Here is a 20,930-nt window from a genome sequence, read left to right as displayed (position 1 = left end):
ACCTTTTAACACTTGCTTGTGTGTGCATGGATGGCTTTGCAATACCCATAGAAACTGCCTGATTTACAGCATAACCAGGCAGTCCATTAATAAATATTTATATGTATAATATAATAAACATTATAATTAAAAATAATTATTAACTGAGGTGTAATAAAATGTAAAATAACTCGTATCAATCTAACCTATGATGCAGTTTTGTACTCCATTTGTTTAGGTACTTAAAAAAGATAAATAATCTTGCTGTCTTTTTTTCTAAAGACTCACTTTAAAAATAAAACGCGACTAAAAACCAATGTAAATAAATCATAAAGATTACCATGAATAAATCAGTCGTTTATTTATTTAGTAGGTGAAACACACATATTCTAAATAAATAAACGGCAAAAAAAAAGACACCAAGATTTGGATTCTCTAATAAAATATACTTAATCTTCCAATGTCACATCATACAACTATTAGGGTAAATAAAAGACTGATAGGCTTCTTCATAATTATAATTAAAATCTTAATTTATGACGCGGAGGGGTTTTTGAGTTTGGGACCGCGGTCGTAGGGGTGGTTGTGCAGATGTCGCCGGTGGAGCGGCCGCACGGTCGTGGTCCTCGTCCTGCGCGCAGGGCTCCTGCTCAGGATCTCCTTGTCAGAGCCCATTATGTCGCCGCCCCCGCCGTCGTCGAAGTAGCCAGCGTCATCGTCCTCCCAATTGTATTCTTCGTCTGACTCCTCACTACTAAAAAATAAATGTTGTAAGATTATGCAATTTAAGACTGGTTGTTGGATTAGTACTTCTTTTGCATGCTTTGAAAGCATCGTGATGTCATCTAATATAAGGCCTACATTCTACATCCATATTCATACTACAGTTTTCATAATCAATGTTTGTTTAGATACGTTAACAATAGCTGTATAATTACTTGATTCCTTGGAGTTTTTGCAATAGTCTGTCAGCAGCGGCGGTCACGTCTGACGCTGGTACTGGTTCTTCCGGATCTTCCTTCATTTGTGCCTCTAATCGTTGCAGAGCAGCGTCGGCTCGGTCCGTCAACGAAACGAACTTTTCTGTCAGTTGACGCAATTCATTCTCTTTTAGGATTGTGTGGGATGTATTGCGGAAGGCGCTTTCTAAGCGACGACAGGTGACATCGGCCTGAAATTACATAAACGCTGTTAAAAAGTTATCATAACAACTATGTATGTTTTTTCTTCGTTCATGGGACTTCCGTCAATCCATTTTCAAAGAAAAGATAGTATCCCACAAACTTAGCGAAATGCAATGTGACTTACTAATGTAAGTATGAAGTTTCTGTCGATGTCTACAGAGGATATTAGCAATCAAATTAATTAGAAGGAAGTAGAAACTAATTAATATTACCTGTGGCACCCGCGTAGCGTTGATGATTTTAATTACTCTATTGTCATACTTATTTATATCGTCTTGAATCTTTTTAAGTTCGTGGAATGTCGAAGATGTTCTGAAAATTATTAGAAGAATAAATTAGGCAGGCTACGCAACTTATAGTTTTAACTCTTAAGGTGAAGCATGAAGGTATGCTACATCATTTAAATGGAATGTCAGTTTGAGATGTTATAAAATTCCATCACATCATCTCTTAGAACCAGAACTACTCATCGCTTGTATGCACTGGGTGTAAGGTGTATAGTGTCACTGACTACACCATGATTACCATAAATAAGGACGACGATAGGCTAAGAATAATTCATCGAGTACGTACAGTTTAATTAGTGACTCTATTAGTTTGTCTAGTACATCCGTCACATGCTTCGGATCGTCTTGTTGGACTTGCTGACATGAATCAACAAAACGTTTCTGTGCTTCTAAAAGCTCCTGCATCTGAAAACAAATATGATATTACCACCAGTTGTCTTATGTTTACGAAATTAGATTCAATGGCATTGTAATAAAGCTTAAAATACCTTAAGGTCGATTTTATAAGAGTTGTCGCTAAGTCTCTTTGTGAAGATAGCTTCTAAATCTGCTGAGTTCATTCTTGCATCTCTTTGGCGTCGAGCTAGAGCTCTGAGTCCGTCAGCTAGCTCTCGCCTCGTCACGTTCACTAACGACAGACCGTCTCGCATCAAAGACTCTAACACCAGGCTTCGGTGCCACGTATCTGTGTATGCCCCGTTCACCTGTAATGCAACATTAAATAATATTATCAATTGCTCCGTAGCGTATATGAGAAAAAAAAAATCATTTCTTCCAAATTGCCATCGTCATTAACATCCAAGAAAAATTCCACCTTGATTTTGATTCGGATACTTCAACTCAAATAAGCGCTTCAATAAAAACGAAGGCTGTATTATATTAATTGTTCAAGTGACGCGTGACGTCAATTCGGCCTTACAATAGTTCCTGGTCACGATTCACGACCTATTGACCTGTTCCCTTGATTAAAGTTATATGTCCTCAAAAGCTTTATTATAGATACATTAATAACAATTACCTTTTCTAAAAAATGCTTATGTGCTACAATATGGTTAGTTAAGTTGCGAGCTAGGTCCGCTATCTTCATTTGACTACGCTCAAGCTTCTCACTGCTCTCTTTGATGGTTGTCTGAAAGTGGTAAAGTGACTGTTCATTACTGTTCATTACTTCTAAATAAATGTTCAAATATCTCATATGTATATACGGAAGTTCGTACCTGTACATTGTTTTGTAGCATGTGCAACCTATGCTCAAGTCTTTCTGCTGTTAATTGAGCTCTTTCTAATTTTAAAGTCAATGTATTTTCCATGCGATCTGTAAGTAAATACACAAGTATTAGCTATATCCTATTCAGCGTGCGTACAACGTGCATTTGCTAATTTATTCATACCACTGCAGCCCTAAGCGGTTCCTTTAACAGTTAATTGTATGTTGCTCTTGTTCGCTCAATTGCGAGCAACGTGCGCGGGTACACCAGCATATATTGCGAAAGTTGACCCGTGGTTTGTATCGTAAAATAGGATATGACACAATAAGACTACCGTGCCGTACGTACGTGACTCATTAGCTTCCCGGAACAAAATACCTCTGTATTGTTTTGATATGAACTCGTTCTAGTTTGCACTGATTTTCTTGGACAAGCTATTTGTCAGTTACTTGTAACATTGTTCTAAAGTTGCAATTGTCTAACAAATTTCACGAAGAGGGCGGTCTTTGAAACCCCTCTGTCCACTCTTTGATTTGCAGTCAGTTTACAGATAGTCGAACTATTATAAACGTGAGGTAGATACGTTAATGTTATCTAGGTGAAATTCACCAAGTCTCTAGCTAATAACATAAGTTTTATGATTTACGACCAGAACAGTTTTATACCAACCAAGTTTATCTTGAATTACGTCGAGACGTCGTGCTTGCTTCGCTTGAACAGCACTGATAGTATCTAAAACCCGGAGTCTTTCTTCTATAGTCGCCAGAATAGTCGTGACGTCCTGGAAAATGAATTGTTAGTTTTTAGTACACATATTTATTGAAGAGAACTCTAGCTATTAATACGCTTCTATTTATAGACCTATCCAAATATGAGTGCTTTGATATTTCCGGCAGCCCTTGCTCATCGTTTTGTTTTGTAGAAGTACATTTGTTTGATGCTACAGGACTAATTCTATTTCAGTTTAATTTACATTATTTTAATTTTATACGCACACGTCGATGTATACTTGTGTGAACCCGTTTCCTATGACATCCTTCAATCAAATTCTATTTTAGACAACTCTTTGCTGTCGCCTAATTGTTCTGGTATCTTGAAAGCGTATCGCCTTGTTTTTATTTTAAGCGTTCGAGTTTCAATAGTATACCGTTGTTGTAACTTGCTACCGTAAAACGTTTCTTTTATTCAGTATTTGTATATTTACACATAAAGCTTGGCGTTTGTGTGTCAGACAGTTAACACGCCTTAACCAACTAAATATTGCTTAAGTTCTAACAAGTTTTTAATGCATTCAAATCAAAGGTTAGAAAACTATATAGTATTTATTGACAGTTGTAATTTAGTTGCGCCTCCCACTCGAAGTCCTATGCTATGCGAAGTTTACCATGGCATAATAATACCTTGTCATTGTTTGATTTAAATATTAATCAATATAATTGTTATTTATTACAAATAATAATCAGCGTAGCGATATTCTTAATAGTGTTAACAAACTAAATTTTTTGTAATCATGAAATCGACGAATAAAACTACCAATTAAATTTTGATGACATTTTTATGGGACCTATTGAGAGGTATTTTACTTGAAATAAAAGGAAACAATAAAATCGACTTATCCAGTCAGAGGATCTGAGGTTGCAAAAAAAAACAGACAAATTGAAAACCTCCTCCTCTTTGAATCGGTTTAAAAGTTCTGCAATCAATCAAAGGGAAATACTAATGCTATTACCTCATACTGTTCGCAAAATAGAATTCACGACTGCATTAATTTCTAACACGTGGTCAAGTCAACGCACTATTTCGTTATCGGTAAGGTATCCCAAATATGCAATCTAAAATTAATTCAAAATTGAAACTTGCGTTAGAAACAGTGCTACTGCCACTTAGAGTCAAATGACTGACCCTTACGTCTTTTATGCTGCACCTTTAGTTCACGCCCTCTCTGGCTCGTCCTGATTTTGCAGCGTCTTAATCGGGGTTTAAAAATGTCGCATACTGTTTACATGAAGCTTCTGTGCTGAGCTGTCCCACGTTGTTTGATAGTAGTATTTACCATTAGTAGGGTTGTATTTACCTTGGGGTTCTGTGTGCTTAACCCGTACACTCGTAAGCTGTGCTCGCCAGGCGAAGCGCGCGCCACGCAGAGGCACGCCAACGCCGCCAATGCCGCTCTTAACATCGCCCCGTCTGTACATCACAATTTGTCAGGCAACACAGCAAATATTTGGGAAACGTGAAGGAATAAATTACCAATATCATAAGTGAGCGACATGAGCCTTTAACAGTAAAAACATTTTTTTTTATGTAATGGCCTACATCCAAAGTTAAACACCTCATAGGCGCAGTTAAAGAACTTTAATTCAGCTTTATTGATTGTACAGGTGACTACCTCATTACGAGCACCCAGTTCGTGGAACACTCGTATTCACAGCGGCTTAAAGGTTAACCAAAATAAAACATTCCTCATTTACGATGTGACACCTGCTTAACGTGTCTCATTATGATACATGTGTTTATAGCAAGCCGTTCGTCAAGGCTCACTGTGAAAATGGTCTGTAATGCTAAACAAATACTGCAGCAGGCGCGTGGCGGGGTCATTGATATCAGTAAAGCGGTTCTTTATAAGCTTACAACTTCGCTAAAGTAATTTCTAAATGTACGTTTATTTGCCTTACAACTGCACTCAAATCCATTAAAGCCGGTACTGTGATTACTTTAAACCTTTATCTCAGTACTGATGGCTGTCTATTATCCTTTAATTACACTGCGCTTGAGCCGAGAAGTAATTATCTTTATATTATCTGCCAGTAACGAAAGTCATTTAATTCAGATTTGTAATTAGATTTTTTTATTAAACGTGGAATGGTTAAGATGATAAAAAATCGGAACTTGTGCATTTTTGTATTTGTAATATTCATTAAAATGTCAATGGAACATATATGTTAAGGGTTAATCACTCAGACGATCTCACATCGTTCACAGCAACGTACAAAAAGCTTGTAAAAAAAATTGTTGGCTCGTTTATGCAGTTTTAAGTTGCTTCTCGCCTCTTTCAAAACATCGGGGTATGAAACATTATCTATTGGTTCTACTTATATTATCTTCATCTGCCACATTTATCAAAATTAAGCTTTTAAAAGTTCGGAGCATGGTAGCTTATTAAGGCAAATATCCTCAAATCCATATTATTTGATTTCCGTAGATTTGTCATTTGTGACATTAAGAAGGTTAAGGATTTATGTAAAGTTACTATTTACAAATATTTTGTTGGTATTCACCTCGTATTATAGAATTGGAAGATGATTGTTGGGGTGTGTGTGCGTGTGTGGTGATGTATTAAACATGGGCAAGTGTTTCATGCTGCTGGAAGCTTAATGTTGATCCGTGCTGCCGTAGGTCGCGGCATGACGTGCATTGTTTATTTGCCTGATCAACGACAGGTGCACCGGCTCGTCCTGTTCATGTGCATCTATTTATTTGCATTCCGGTATGGTTCGTGGACCCCGGTCCGTTGGATTATCATTGTCTAGCGACGCCCACGCGGCTAAGGTCAGCCTTTCATCAGCCCTCGCATACCCTCCACGGTTACGTAATTTTTATACGTCGACCATTATAATGTCAGTCTCACGTGTATCTCTCTGATTGTATATATTAATTTGAAGCACAAAAAGAATGCTCTGTTATTTGAACAAGCTTTTTATATGATGATACAAAGAGATGACAAAAATATGTTCAGTGTAGAAAGTTCTTGTAAATTTATTTACGCGTTGATTTTATTAAATTTAGAAGTACCTACTCATAATGCTATAGTAATAACAATACCGTTACATTAGATTAGATGTCGAACCAATCAAATTGAAGTAACTGCCATGGCTTCCTGATTTACTGGTGCGTCGGACTCTCATTCGATCGTGATCAATGACAGCTAAATCATGATGAAGTGAATGACGACACACCAATATTTCTTAATGAAGCTTTATGAAAGGGCGTCCCGCATGATTAAAAGTCGATAAAGAAAGCGTGCGCAACCGAAGTGAACACAATGCTTGTTGAACATGTCACGACAACTCGAAAAGAAATATTGTTGTGCGAGATCAATTGACGAGGGCCCGTCATTATATTTTTGTTGCTGTTACATACCTGGAGGCAATCAAAATTCAGAAAGGGAAAAGGAATGCACGTACTTGGAGTGCGTCGACCTCGCAATACTTGAAAACATGCGACCCAGGAATACAGAAACAGAACGCAAAGTATTTCACCTAATTATGATATGAATTGAATGACTGATATCCTGTGACGAAAACGGTTTCGTTTTATGAGAGTGTTTCCTGAAATGCATTTTCACTTATGAGTGTTCGAATTGCGCTGCGCACCTACACGAGCGCGGTACGGCAGACGGATGTGTTACAGCAATTTACCGCCGCGGCTAGTTGTCAAAGTTCAGTAGAACTGGAGGCGAGCCAACGCGGCTACAGCACGCACTTCCAGGTGCTACACGCTTTCATTGCTTTTATTGGTACACATTTGAATTTAATAAATCAATTTAGTTGCCTTTTAGGCTCCAGACTAATGACTATTAATACTCCCGAGATCTCGGTTAGACCGATAAAATTATCTTAACAGAACAAACCTAACAAAAAAGTCAATGGCCGCCACGTCCTTCTTCCTTTTGTAGCCTCACGGCTTCCTGGTGATATCACGTTTATTTTGTTACAGCGCCGTCTACCCCTTGTCTTGTCTACTCGGTTTAATCGCTCCAATGTTTGGAAACAATTTATTTAAACGGATAGGACGCGTGAGACGGGACAACGGTGAAAATTAATCTGATTCTTTTCTTGCCGAGTCATACTGCTTCCGTTGTTAAATTAAAATGTTGGAAAAAGGGATGTCCTATTACTTTTTATCTCGAACGCCGAGATACGTGCTCTGTTCAACGTCATATAATGAAAGCGTGGACCACCCGAGATTGCTGGCTGACTCTCAATTTTATTTTGATTGTTCCTCTTTTGTGGTATGCAGTCATTGGGCCCTTCAATTCGTGATGGTAAACTAGTAGTACATGTCTACAGTGCTATTGATAGCAGATATAAATTTCAGTGCATTATATCTAATGTTCGCTGGTGGTTACGAGTATTTTTACATCGTTTTTAGTCAACTTATTGGGTACTGCTACATATTACTCGATTTCTAGTAGCTTTTCAAAATAAATATTGGTCACCCTGCAAAATTGAGAGCAACACATATGAATTGAAAACTGGGTTATTAGTTGTAGACTAAATGCTCTATTTATAATATGGTTACGTCATAAATGTAAATGTTCACACAAATACTCACGCCGTCATTTCTAACACATATTTGTCGGTGTACTTAATCGTGATAAATAGTAGATCAGTGGACGCTAGTCAAATCCTTTTAATTTATCGTTAACATTATAAATTTATTTCTTATTAGTGGTATTAGTAAATAAACAAATTAAAATTTCAAGAACATGTCTCGAGTTTAAATATGATATGGGCGTGCCGATTAAGTAGCCAGAAATTGACAATAAATTATACTTTTTCGTGCAGCTAGTACCGAATGTAGATATTATCAACATAAATCACCGTGCCCAGTTAGCATTTACATGTAATAAATATGTAGTTAAACGACTCTATCAATACCATACGATTATGAAAGTAACTGTAGTCATTCTGCTTGCTACCGCATCGTGATCACATTGTTAGGCGTGGAGTCAAGTTAAGCAAAGTTTACCTGTCTGCGACAACCTGGCCTTCGTGGAATGTCGTCGGGTAGCTCATTATAAATTTGCCTTTATGTTGCAATTTCATATGAGTCACCATTTAAAATAAATAACCTCCGTCCGCAATTTATCAAAGAAATAAACAACGAAAGCTGCCTTAATGTAAGCCGTCCTGGATCAAAAGTCCCTTCGTCATTCAATTATTAATAAGATAATTACTACTTTCGACGTTAAAATTGTTCGTGGTACAATTATGTAGTTTAAATTAATTAACAAGACTGTCCAGTTATTTTAATAAAATTGAGAATGGGAGACTTCCCTTGAATATTAATTGAGCTATTCGAGTATATTTTAACAATGACAGTTATATTTACCAGTTTCCTGTACGAGGACTTCTCGAGGAAGTTCACGACGTTGAGCACCATGTTATAACTACGGCAAACTGTGTTAATGTACCTAGAGATAGCTACGAGTGCTTCTAGACTGCGTTATCAGCTAGCGTTAGGTCATTTCACTGTCCCCGTTACAAGAACATTTGTCGATAGGTGAATCATCTTCATGACTAAACACATGCTTTTAAAATTCGATGATTGTACTGACACCACTAACAGGTTGTTTAATTATTACAAAGAGTAGGTAGTCGCTAAAGAAAGTTGGAAAGCGAGGATTTAGGTGTTTGTTGAGTGCGTGCATTACTAAGTCCTTATAATGTAGTGTTGAGTGTCATCTGCTTCTGTGGTTTGTAAGTGGGTTACCGGCGCGGCAGACGGCGCGGCACCACACGCGCAAACCGGCTGCCAATTAGATGCTGCCAGAGATCGACTATAACCTATTATAGAATTTTGGTGCAACTCATCTTTATTATTCCACTCTTATCTATATTTTATTTTAAACCGATACGCTTTGAGAGGCGGCGCCGCTTGTAGATAATTTCATAATTATTCAAATTTTACCTGATGGTAAATTGAAAAGCGATGTTGTTGCGTGACTGCTACCGTTTATTTCTTATTTTTATGTTGTAAACAGTATTATCGTTTTATGTCCAAATTGGTTTGTTGAAATATCATAATAAGCTGCAGCATTAATTTATAAAAAGAAACTGTGCATACCATCACGCTTATATCCCTTAAAAGGGAAAGTCAAATATGTATTGTTGCTGGCACATTTCATTGACACCGAAATCGGGCCTTGTCCCATTCATTCTTATGATCTACATGCATGCTTTAGGTGTGACTACAGAGTTTAATAAACACGTTTAACATTTAATTTAGCTTGTCTTCTGCTTGGTTTGTAAAAGTAGGTAATTACGTTCCTACAGACTACCTAGAAATCCAAACAGGACAAACTAAAATTATCATAACAAAAGCTGGCGCAGACACATCTTATCTGCTTAACAAATAGTTTAATGCGTCTAAATGTCCCGGGAGAACGGTTTACAAATGCATTGTGCAACACTGGGACTGCATATTTAAGCCGCTGCGGCTGGGCGCGAGCCGCGAGGCGAAGCTCTACGCACCGCGAGTGGCACGCGCGTGCCGCTCCCACCCAGTCCCTGCACTGATTCTAATCTAAACTCTCCAAGACAATACGTATTGCCTAATAAGTCCGTCACACAACTGTCGATGATTGTTATCCAATCCAATCTAGTTTAACAGGTCTTCATTGTTGATACAGAATTAATTCCATTTACCTTATGCCACATCAAGCCTCAGTTTAATAAATTGTACCTATCTCAACGATATCATCGATACCGATACTTCGATACAAAGTTGTATTTGATGTCTCATTAAATATTATTTCGCCGTTAAGTTTTGAAACTGGCCGGATGTTGCTCATGTTTCTTGTAAGGCTCTCGAATTGTTTAGAAATGTTGGATCCTAGTTTTGTCGCAGCGAGCATATGTCAGCGGTGTCAACAGGGTCAACACTCAGGCAGGTTCAATGTCTTCACACTAATGCTTTGTGGTATAGACACACTTTTAACAATGCACCATAAACGTAGGAAAAAACAAAACTGATAATGCGTCCTGTGTAAGTGCTTCCGAAGCCTCCATCGGTTTTATGATTAATGATATTGGTATGCATTATTTTACGAGCTTCGAATGTGTTTTCAAGGAACATTAAATACATGTTTTGTTAATTATGAAACGGGATCGAGAACCAAAATTTTAAGCAGGTTTTGCGCCTGGCGTCATGGCGAAGAACAAATTTAAAATATTGTAGCTCGTAGTACAATAATTAAGTTAAAGCAAAATGCAAGTTTTGTAAATCACAAAACATTTTGTAAATGATTATTTACATAAAACAGCATCAGGAAATATTCCACTCAGTCGGATTTATAGGTCCAATGAGAGACACTACAAAGTGAACCTACTTCATCATAAAGCAGGCATTAAGCCTGTGTCAATGGCGCGCGTTCTCAAACCGGCTTGGTACTGATACTATCTTAATTACAACATTAGCATGGTGATGATTCGCTTTGAATACACATTAGGCGGAGTTATCTCGCGGCGACATTTTGCGCTCCACGTGCAAATAAATGATGCGCAGCCTCGGGCGCGGACCTCCCTCCGTCTGCTCGACCGGTATTGATGATCGACGCTTTCCTCGCGATCGAACTGATACCCTATACAAAGTAAATGTCGTAGGCGCTATAATATACATGTCATTTCTGATACAGTCGTTACAAGACAGCAGTATTCTGAATGACTATTCGGTATCCATTCACAATAATGTTTTACTATTAAGTCTTGTGTAACACATGCACTCACGTAATATAATATTATGTATCGCGCCTAAATTGCGTTAGCATTTTTATTGATGGCTGTATTGATATCTTTTATGGATATTTATGCTGTTGTTTAAGAAAACAACACTTAGTTTTCGATTTTCTTACTTGTTCCAAAGGAGTTACGAAATGTATGCGGGTACTTTCTCTCTCGTCTCGCAACTGATACACGCGGGAAGCGTAGATGGAGGTTAAGAAAACAAAGTTTCGTCTTCACGTAGATATAGGCTGCGAAACTGTGTCTATAACATGTCATCACATATTATAATCCTACTACATATTAACACACAATAATACTTTTTTGGATGCGTCGATTTAAATAATATCACTTGTCAAACAGGTTAGTTTTGGTTTTGCAATTTTTATTATGCAAATGCTCCATTTATATTCGTTCTTTAACGACTAACATATTAATAAGGTTAAACTGTGTATGTTACAAGTAGGTCTTAGTGGTTGTTTTGTTTCATTATCTGTGCCACACTCGAAGGGACGTGCCCGGGAGGTTTATTTGTGTAGAGCAAATACAAGGTGCTCGTGCACCGGGAGCACGGGAGACCTGGTGTTTGCTTACGTTGACATGCATACCTCCCGATTTAATTGTACCCTCTTGGAACGCGGTCTGTTGCATTCATTAATAATATGTAACAGCTGCTTCTGAGTATTAACGAGCTAGATTGAGGTAGGATACGTAATTTTTGAAAACTCGAGTTTAAAATCCTACGGACGGAATTATTTACATAATAATTTAACGCAACAGTTAGGTATAATATACCGTTGTATTTTAAAAATACCCAACATTGTATGGATAATGAAGGTATTTGACTTATCTGTAGAAGGCACAACTTCATAGAATTTGGTTTTTCTGACCCAATGCTTAAAAATGTGTCCTGAAAGTATGTATTTTTAAGTACTATTATTAGGTTAATAAGCTAATACTATGGGTTGGCTATGGACAAATACCTAGTTAAAAGTTTTAATTCATGCATACCTACCTAAAACACCCTAATCAGGCAGGGAAAAAAAATTGTTCTGAAATTTTAATAATGTTATTTTTTGATAATTGGCCTAAATACCATATTATTCTTCGCAATTGAAAGACTAACGGAATTTGCTCAGTATGTTTATAACACATTTTGCATATACGCGCGAAAGTCCATTAAGTTTAGTGTCACTGCATGAATGCGTTTCGCGTATGACAATTATAATTTATGGCCTTTAATTATATTCGAGTACCGAGCTTGTTGAAGTCGCTTATACATACTGATCATTAATTTAATCTTTTCGACGTGTTACGCCGAAATTGGCATATAAATATGCTGGTCATTCAATAAATTTCTGTTTAAAAGTTTCGTATGCGAACATGTATACTAAAGAAGAAAGCTATGTTTATCGGAGAGATTATTTTGTTTAACCCGTGTTGAATACTTCATTTGATAAAGCTGTGGAAAAAGCATAACCTTATCGCATTTGTGTTTCGCTACGAAGAAATGCCGCGGACTTTACGTGTTTATTATCAACTTAAAACCAAAACATGCATATCGGATTCATTCGGATGGTATCGTAGATGCGGTTATTTGATCGAGTAGTTCTAAATAGTAGCTAGTGATTATGCAAATCAAAATAGTGAACAGATGAGAGACTTGAACGCTCCCTCGGAAGAGCTTATCTACCATACGCTCAAGGCAAGCCCTTGATGATCTCGTAATTGCCTCCAGGTACTTACTGTTTCGATACCAAACATTGGATCAATCAATAAAGCAGCTTAAAGGTTAAGGCGAAACATGCCTTCAATTAAACGGAATTCTTATTACACCTGCAACTTACGATTACATTGAATGAACTTGAGCAATCAGAAGAGTTTAGAACAAAAAAGTCTTTATTTTAGTAGCGTGCTTACCTACTCATAATAACATTACAAAAGGAAGTATGCAAGACTGTGTTATTAACGGACGTGGATGATGAGGCGGGTGCATCAATATTCCTATACGTCGATAGTGCTACGGTATCGATGAATACGTAGTTATAACGATACATTACTGGAGAAATGCGATCGTTCTCGATACGGACGATTTTATGATTGCTGGCACGTTACTATTTGAATGCGGGAGATTGGCGACCGTTATCGTGGACATTCCATGACTCAACCGAAAACCATCATTATAAAAATGGTATAAAACAAAATATTTCTTAGGGACATAGTGCCAAATACATAAAAATACATTCCGATAATACTACTCTTTAAATTAGTAAGCCCGAACGAGTCATGTTGATTTCTTAAATATAGCAAGAATTTCTACCAATTTATCGCGGTTCTAGCAATGCCCACCAAATTGAGTAGCCATGAAATCATAACAGATGGCCACACAAACATTTGCATAAACATAAATCAAAATAATATTCTACGTGTCAACAGCATCTGGGTTACATAATTAATCCATAATATAAATAAATTTTACTATTGCGTATCTTAGGGAAAGAAGACACTGAAAATAACTAAATCCATGCTAGCAGATATAGCAGAATTTCGTCAAAAAAATCCTGTCGGGATTATTATATGCCTTCTTATAATTTTTTCATTGCATTTAAAAAGGGATAATTAAATGAGATGGTTTTGTAACTCCTGCGGTTTTCCTTTAGATACGTTTCCTTGACCGGTATGAAATCACCAGTACAGTAACGAGTGTTTACTCTTATAATGGCCTTGGCTAGAACACTCTTCCCACGTCGTTATGCAATGGAAGCCGCAGGCTCTCAAGTAGCTTTTAGGAGCCACTGGCTACGTCTCCTAGTAATTAAACTTAGTTTATGTCTGGCAAACGATTATGATATCCCAGTACAGGGCCTCGCTAGTTAACCAATGTCGAGGCAGTAATGCTTTTTGATTTATGCTCTCGTACCTCCTGGAGGTTCGTTCACATCGTCTGGGAATAAACTACTCTATAATCGCTTCTAGTCCCGAGAGGTCCTTTAAATGCTAATGTCACTTAATAAGCTAATCGGTCTACGTGGTCAATTCTAACGATACAGAAGCGTGAAGATATGTTAAACGCACGAGTTTTGCATTAAAAAGCTGTTAACGAAAAATGTGGCTTCTTTGAATTCAATTCAAAGGTTCATACAGTATATCTACGTTCACTTTTATGATCCTCTATGTAGGTCGATGTTTCGAGTTGAAATCATATTAAATGGACGAAATGTGATCAGAGCGATGTTCGCAAACGGCATAGCAGCGCGTAGCGGTCGTCGGAACCAGTCCCCCGATGCCGATATTGTCGATAACACTCGTAATGTTACTGCGACGAGGTTTGGCAGACCTTCTACCGCACACATCTATACCTATATTTTTGTCCTTTTAACATACCTTAGATTGAACGTAGGTACCTACTTAAAATATTTAATGTAGGTTGTGTTTGAAAAAATTGAGCAGCGGTACATTGTAGTAAATCATATTAAAGTAGTTTGGAAAATTCTGTGAAAATGTTAACGCTAAACAAAAGACTTTAAAATTAAACGCATTGACTGTTTAGGATTTGTCAATAAGTCGAGTCCTTCATCAGATAACTATTTTTTTGAAAAAAAATTATTTCTTTTAAAATCATAAGAATTACATTAGTTTGTTATTCTTTGAATAACATTGAAGTTTTTATTTAATCAATGTTTTACAATTAAATTCTGTTGCTTAATTTTAATTTAACCCTATAAGATTTAATTTAAAAAAAATGAGGTAGCCTTTATGACTAATAAAGGCTACCTCATTTTATTGACTGTTCTGTCAGATTTTAAATTTATTTCTCTGATAATATTTATTTCATATATTAGAAAAGGTTTTCTAAAATCTTCAATTGTATAATTTTTCATATTTAGAAAACCTGTCATCATTGTGCCTTTTTCATGTTTCCAAACATAAAGTTACTAAAATGTTCAATTGTTAACGACTATAAGTAAACCAATATAACAGGTAACATTCCACAAGACAGATGTTTACTTATAATAAAAAGATGTTGTATTAAAAAACCAAATGCTAACGAGACTTGATATTCGCACAGCGGATATTGCGTGTGCAATCAAAACATGCGATAATATGATAAGAAAGATAAAACGTTGCGCTACCAACCTAGGGTTGATCCAGATTGTAGATGCGTCTTCTAGGCGTTTTCTGGAGACACTCTCACTGAACAGTCACTGATAGTCATGTCACAGAGAATATATCGGTAATAGTAATGTTTTCGTAATTTGTACCGCGCGTGTCGCGTGAGGATTGTTTGTGGTATCGCGGAGGTCGCGCTACAGGTGCGCTTGCCGCAGCTTCCGCAGCGGCTCTGGCGGCCGGCAGCCGCGCCGGCCCGCGTCAGCCCGCGCCGCGTGCGTACGCGCACCTCCCCGCCCGCCCTCGCACTGAAGCCTCCCTGAATCATCGTTTTCAGGGTCCTTATTACCTAAATGCGAGTTCTTTTTGGAACATCTTACCCTTATTTAAGATGTACACTTTTCGTATGCACATTTATTGTAGATAGATTTATCTTTTTTTGAATTTTCTTAAACCAATTATTTTAATAAGGTTTCTAGGAATATGATACGGTCATTAAGTAACTGGTTGCAAATGTGGCATCGCTGGTTAGTCGCTGGGCTTACTACTAGCTAGAGCAACCTACAAACATACATTATAGGTACATACATAGAAAAGAACTTTCTAAGAATTAAGATGAAATGATTAGCTGCCATAAAATAAGGTGTGCTGACGCTGGTCAGCAAACTGCGTGAGAAAGTCCATGTTATACCGCTCATAAATTGTGTATTGGATTCTTATAAACGAATCCCTTGATAAGATGTTAATTAAAAGAAGAAGACGTTCTTTATGGCCAGAGCTTTACAGTAAAATGATGTCGCATGTTGTAAGTACGCCGGCGGGTACTTGTGTGTTTTAAACACTTGTCTATATTGCGTCACGTCGGAGACTTGAAGAATCCAAATCTTCATCGATCATCTTAATCAATATTGGTTCTATTGCTACGTTTAGTTACATAAATTAACTTTCCCTTCAATGGTTGTCGAGTCGATTAATGTTTGCTATAAACATTTAATTTTTGTCTGTGTCTGTGATAGCAGTAAGCAGGTAGCTTCATCTTAATTGCGCAAATGTAATTGCATGTGATTAGAGTTCACACGAAAGCGGTACCTTGAGTAGTTTTTTAACCTTTGCCGATACTATTAATAAAAGTCTTAATTCCTGTACTTAGTAATGTAATTACGTTCATAATTCTCGCTGCATATAAATAAGGCTTATTATGGCGTGGAAAGATAAGGGCGCTATAAGCCATTTATTTTACATGGTTACATGATGACAGTGCCAGTCAGTAGCGAAGGTAAACCATTAAAATGTTTTTTTTTCTGATAAGACAATAATACCCGTTTTTGCTTCACTTGCCCAATTTAAGTTTATTTACCTAAAGTCATAAGGTCCTTTTTATGTCAAGTCATAATATCTTTAATACAAATTTTTGGAAATTTTGTTCGGTTTTGAATAAAATGATCCTTTCGCTACTATTTTACTTATACATTTCTACATTTTTTTGTCTAACTCTCTGTAGTTCCTGTAACCTTTTTGTGTCATTACATTGATAAAGTTATGTTAACACAAACGGGGGTCGAACCCGCATCAGATTGTGAATTGTCGACGCAGTGATCTCTGTCATTCCGGTGTCCGTGCAGTGTTAACTTGACCCATGCTGTCCTTGTTATCGATCTCTATTATTAGAATGACACAATCTGTACATACGTTTTTCGAACTAACGAGTTTCTAATTTATCATTCTTGTGCCTCCTTGCTAGTGAACGCACTTACTTATTTCCAACAGCAAATATACTCGCATTAATAAATTAAAAGGAATATCTTCACTTTTACGATGAAGTGAGATTCTTAATTTACCCATAGTTTTCGGAAAAATGTGCTACGAAAATCTCAAAAAAGATATGTTAAACTAAATGGTAGACAAAGAAATTGTATTAGGTTATAGTATCTAGTACTAAGCTAGCGGCACAGTCCAACAATATTGTGTATAGAAATTACCATACTCATGAATACCAATAGTCTCACAGAACATCCCGGTAGGAAGCGGTCTCTGGTAAAGAAGTGCGGCTTTTCATATTCATTTTGGTCTAACTGTGCGCTTTTCTAACTGCTTATAAAATACTTATTTGTATCGACGTAGGTGTAATTTGTGTGAACCGTTCGTACACTTTACACGATGACACTTATCGCACTAAGATCTACACATTTGTTTGCTTTTATGAAAGGCTGATAAGCAGTTTGCCATTCTTATATCATTTACATTGGGTTTTAAATAACGCCACAGTGGCGACATATAATTGCGAATACATTAAAAATACCTCATAAATTGTAACATACAGAACTCGTGTTACCATATGAAGTCATTACTAAGAATCAATAAATACGCGTTGAAAACGGGTTAAGTCTGTATAAATGATAACAAGCGGCGCCGGAGCATGAGTGTCGTGATTGTGTCGGTATAGTAATTAAACATTCATAATTTTCGATTACCGCAAAGCGTGTCCATCCCATTGCTGACCACAGCCGGCCGTGACAGGTTATGTGGGTTTTGAGGCGTCTGCTCTCGGGAGGAGGGGGCGACGCAACACGGGTGGTCAACTGTCCCCTTGCAGGCAGTTGTGGACATATCTTTATTCATTATTCATAATGCGTTTGAGATAGTAAAGAATACTCATATCCTTTAATATGCTTTTTACAATAAACGTATGGTTTAGGTACATCTGTCTATAAAAATGTAGAGTTTATAAATACGAGTTGAATAATGTTGTTAATGTGTTCCATATTCTTTTTCGTTCACAATATTGCATCTTAAACTAGTAAACATATCTGCGATACTTCTTAACGTATTGACTCATTTGTTCTCGGTACTTTATTATTAGCAGTGGTACTTGTTATGAATTGAGATACTGTATGCTGATAGTAATGTTCATTCATATGTTCAATTAGTAAATTTGTGCAATCCTAAATTGCTGTACTGACGCATAGGCGTGAAATAACAAACCGGGCTTAACGAGGCAATTAAACTGGGAAATTTTGTTTTTCGTTGAAATCTTGTTCGTTGTCTAGATATATGGGCTTGCTTTATTGGTATTAAAGTTGACACAGCGAACGAACAAGTTATATAGAGCGACATTATTTGATTGAAACGAATCGTACGTTAGTACGTATAAAGTGCGGTCATCGCCACGCCACTTATTCCTCATTGGCGAAATGTATTGATGTTTCCTACAAAGACCGCACTGATTCTGTTTTGTAGATTTACAAGTCACGCTCTAGAAAGTTCGTGCTTAGCTTTACTACCCTGATCGGTAACGTTTAACATGCGTAAATTATTGCATGATCAGACTTGAACTCCTTTTTTGTACGGGCTTATAAATCTTTTTACTGGAAACTTGTAATAGGGTCACATTAAATATAAACAAGGTTCTTGTATAATGTTTTGTACAGTCGTAAACAAACTCTACACGAGTTGACTATTCCAAAATGGCACTAGGACTTATTGGCTGCAAATAGATCGACTTAATGCTCCATAGTTAGCCAGCCATTTATTTCAATCAGTAGTGATTTATCTTTTGTATCTCATGTTGAATGTGCGAGTTTACAAGATAATAAATGTTTTAATGACTTGAACAAGTTGTTATAATTTTCCAAATGGGACTTAGCAATATGTGGAATAAGGCTAGGTTCTCATAAGGTTTTAATGATGATGTCATTAAACCTAATATTTTTTGCGAATATTTGATTTTATGATATTTTAGTTTGTTTTTAAGATTCGTGTAAAACAATTATTTATGCATAAAGATAATAACTTATTTGCTACTTTGGTAGAAAATCAGCGTGATAAAAGCTGCACGATGTAACAAAGCAACTACACACGCACTGTATTTACCCCTTAGCAACAATTCTGATATTTAAACCTATGTTTATATCGATCTCATAAATGCTACGTGTAGTGCGCCTTTTCCTGATTGATAATACACTCCAGTTTATTGGCTCACGATGTACTTACAATGTTTTACATTGCTTTCTTAAAACCTCATCCTTTAGTGGGCACTGGGCACGCTGGGCAGGAAGCAACTAGCATGTTATAACTTATAGGGTGTTGGTGCTAATAGCTACATATCAAAGAAATACCATCCTGGAAATTATCGAAAGATTGAGCAGTCGTTTATTCTAAGTACTTACAAGTAAGCTTTAATTTGAGTAGGTACGCAATGGAAACTTACATTAAATAATTGTCAAGCAGTAGCAAGTCATAGTTTATTATCAGAAAAATAAACGTAGGTATTTGCTTACATTGACAACGGAGATGAATTAAGCTGGCCAAGGTCCGACATCACATAAAGCGTGAGTTAAACGCGTCGCACTCCGCACGTTTGCAGAAATGGGTACTCCGTCACGCCTGTACACGATTTACCTTTAATATGATAATGCGACAGGTCTGCCTTTCTGCGGTTCGTGGGAATCGCTCGCCGCAGGCCGGAGAATAAACTATAACCAACGTTTAATTAGGTTCGAATGCCTACTTACCTACACACGTGCAAGTTGACGAGTTCTAGTAACTCGCCGTAATAATTCTCGATCGAGTAATAACTATCGACGTTAAAGTTAAATGCAAAATTTAACGACACTAAGCAATTACTAGTCCAGTCCCACTCTCACAAACCGCCACGTTAACCAAGGTTCGCGTAGTTCGCAATCTCGATTCCCCGAGATGGGGCATCCGGCTGTAAAAGAAAATCTCAATCGCTTTCCTGTTGTTACCGCTCCGATGGCACCGTCTGCGTCTAGACTATCTCATTGATTGACGTGTTTGTTCTACTTAATAGAAGATAATAAAATTTTATTACTAACCACTACTTTCCTGATTTATGTATTGACATAAAGTTCAAAAGGTTTATTAGAGACATTTGCTAATGTGCAATATCAGTATTTGAATTTAAGTAAGCCTTGTTATTGTCTAAGAATTCCAAATGGCACACGTAAACAGTGGGCGGGCTGCGCGCATCTGTCGGCGAGTTTGCGAGCTTCCTCTGCATCACTTTACATTAGAGATGCGTGCTAGAACGTGGAATGCAGAGACCTAGAACATTCCAGCTCGGTCATAAAGAACAATACCTCTTTAACTACACGACCATCGACTTAATGTGTCTTCTGTTTGGTCGTTTGAACGTTTCCCGTCTGTGGGCTGAGAAAATCTCAAAATTGTTGAATAATGAATTGAACTGTCTAACACTTGACTGAGACTGACTGTAGCGTTTCATTATTTTCAGATGTTTATGGAAGGCAGATCTGACGTGCTTTTTCCCTTTGAAAATTCCCTAATATGAATATATTTGTTCATGTTTAAAACGCTGACTAGGTAATTCACACTTTTCTGCAATGTTAATTATTATAATCATTGATGATTTATGAAAATTGTATGGCTTTCTGTAATAGATGCTGTATCATCCTATGTATTTTAGATGCAACCGCACTTTATCCGAATTCATGTAGTATTACGCGAAATACCAAATTTATTCGTATAAAGGGCAATGGACCGGCAGATACAAACCAGGTTCTCGAATTGTGATGTTAATGTCTGTCTACGCTCGTACAATAACGTACAATGTTTCAAATTGAAATATGACAATAAAGATTTTGGTTTCTTAGGTTTACGCGAATGTTAGACATTGAA

General features: G+C 37.0%; 2 protein-coding genes across 4 annotated transcripts in view; one reads left to right on the top strand and one right to left on the bottom strand.

Annotated features, from left to right (window-relative positions):
• LOC113495176 (Golgi-associated PDZ and coiled-coil motif-containing protein-like) overlaps window positions 1-20,930 on the top strand; it is a 39,526-nt gene that overhangs the window by 1,592 nt on the left and 17,004 nt on the right. The gene's annotated exons all lie outside the window — the stretch shown is intronic.
• Window positions 482-20,899, bottom strand: LOC113495050. 3 transcript variants are annotated; one of them, XM_026873628.1, is made up of 10 exons: window positions 15,300-20,899; window positions 4,733-4,845; window positions 3,328-3,439; window positions 2,668-2,765; window positions 2,469-2,579; window positions 1,939-2,154; window positions 1,737-1,855; window positions 1,376-1,475; window positions 918-1,150; window positions 482-733 (listed from the first exon to the last, which is right to left on the bottom strand). In XM_026873628.1, the coding sequence occupies exons 2-10, from the start codon at window positions 4,835-4,837 to the stop codon at window positions 514-516; spliced, it is 1,314 nt and encodes a 437-aa protein (XP_026729429.1). In that variant the 5' UTR covers window positions 4,838-4,845; window positions 15,300-20,899; the 3' UTR covers window positions 482-513. The 3 variants fall into 3 exon arrangements, with proteins under 3 accessions (XP_026729429.1, XP_026729430.1, XP_026729431.1); XM_026873629.1 differs by lacking the exon at window positions 15,300-20,899 and having other exon boundaries at window positions 3,654-4,826; XM_026873630.1 differs by lacking the exon at window positions 15,300-20,899 and having other exon boundaries at window positions 2,668-3,439; window positions 3,654-4,826.

Source organism: Trichoplusia ni, chromosome 6, assembly GCF_003590095.1.
Source record: "Trichoplusia ni isolate ovarian cell line Hi5 chromosome 6, tn1, whole genome shotgun sequence".
Lineage (NCBI taxonomy): Eukaryota > Metazoa > Arthropoda > Insecta > Lepidoptera > Noctuidae > Trichoplusia > Trichoplusia ni.
Note: the sequence above shows the minus strand (reverse complement) of the source record. Positions and strands in the feature narration are given on the sequence as shown.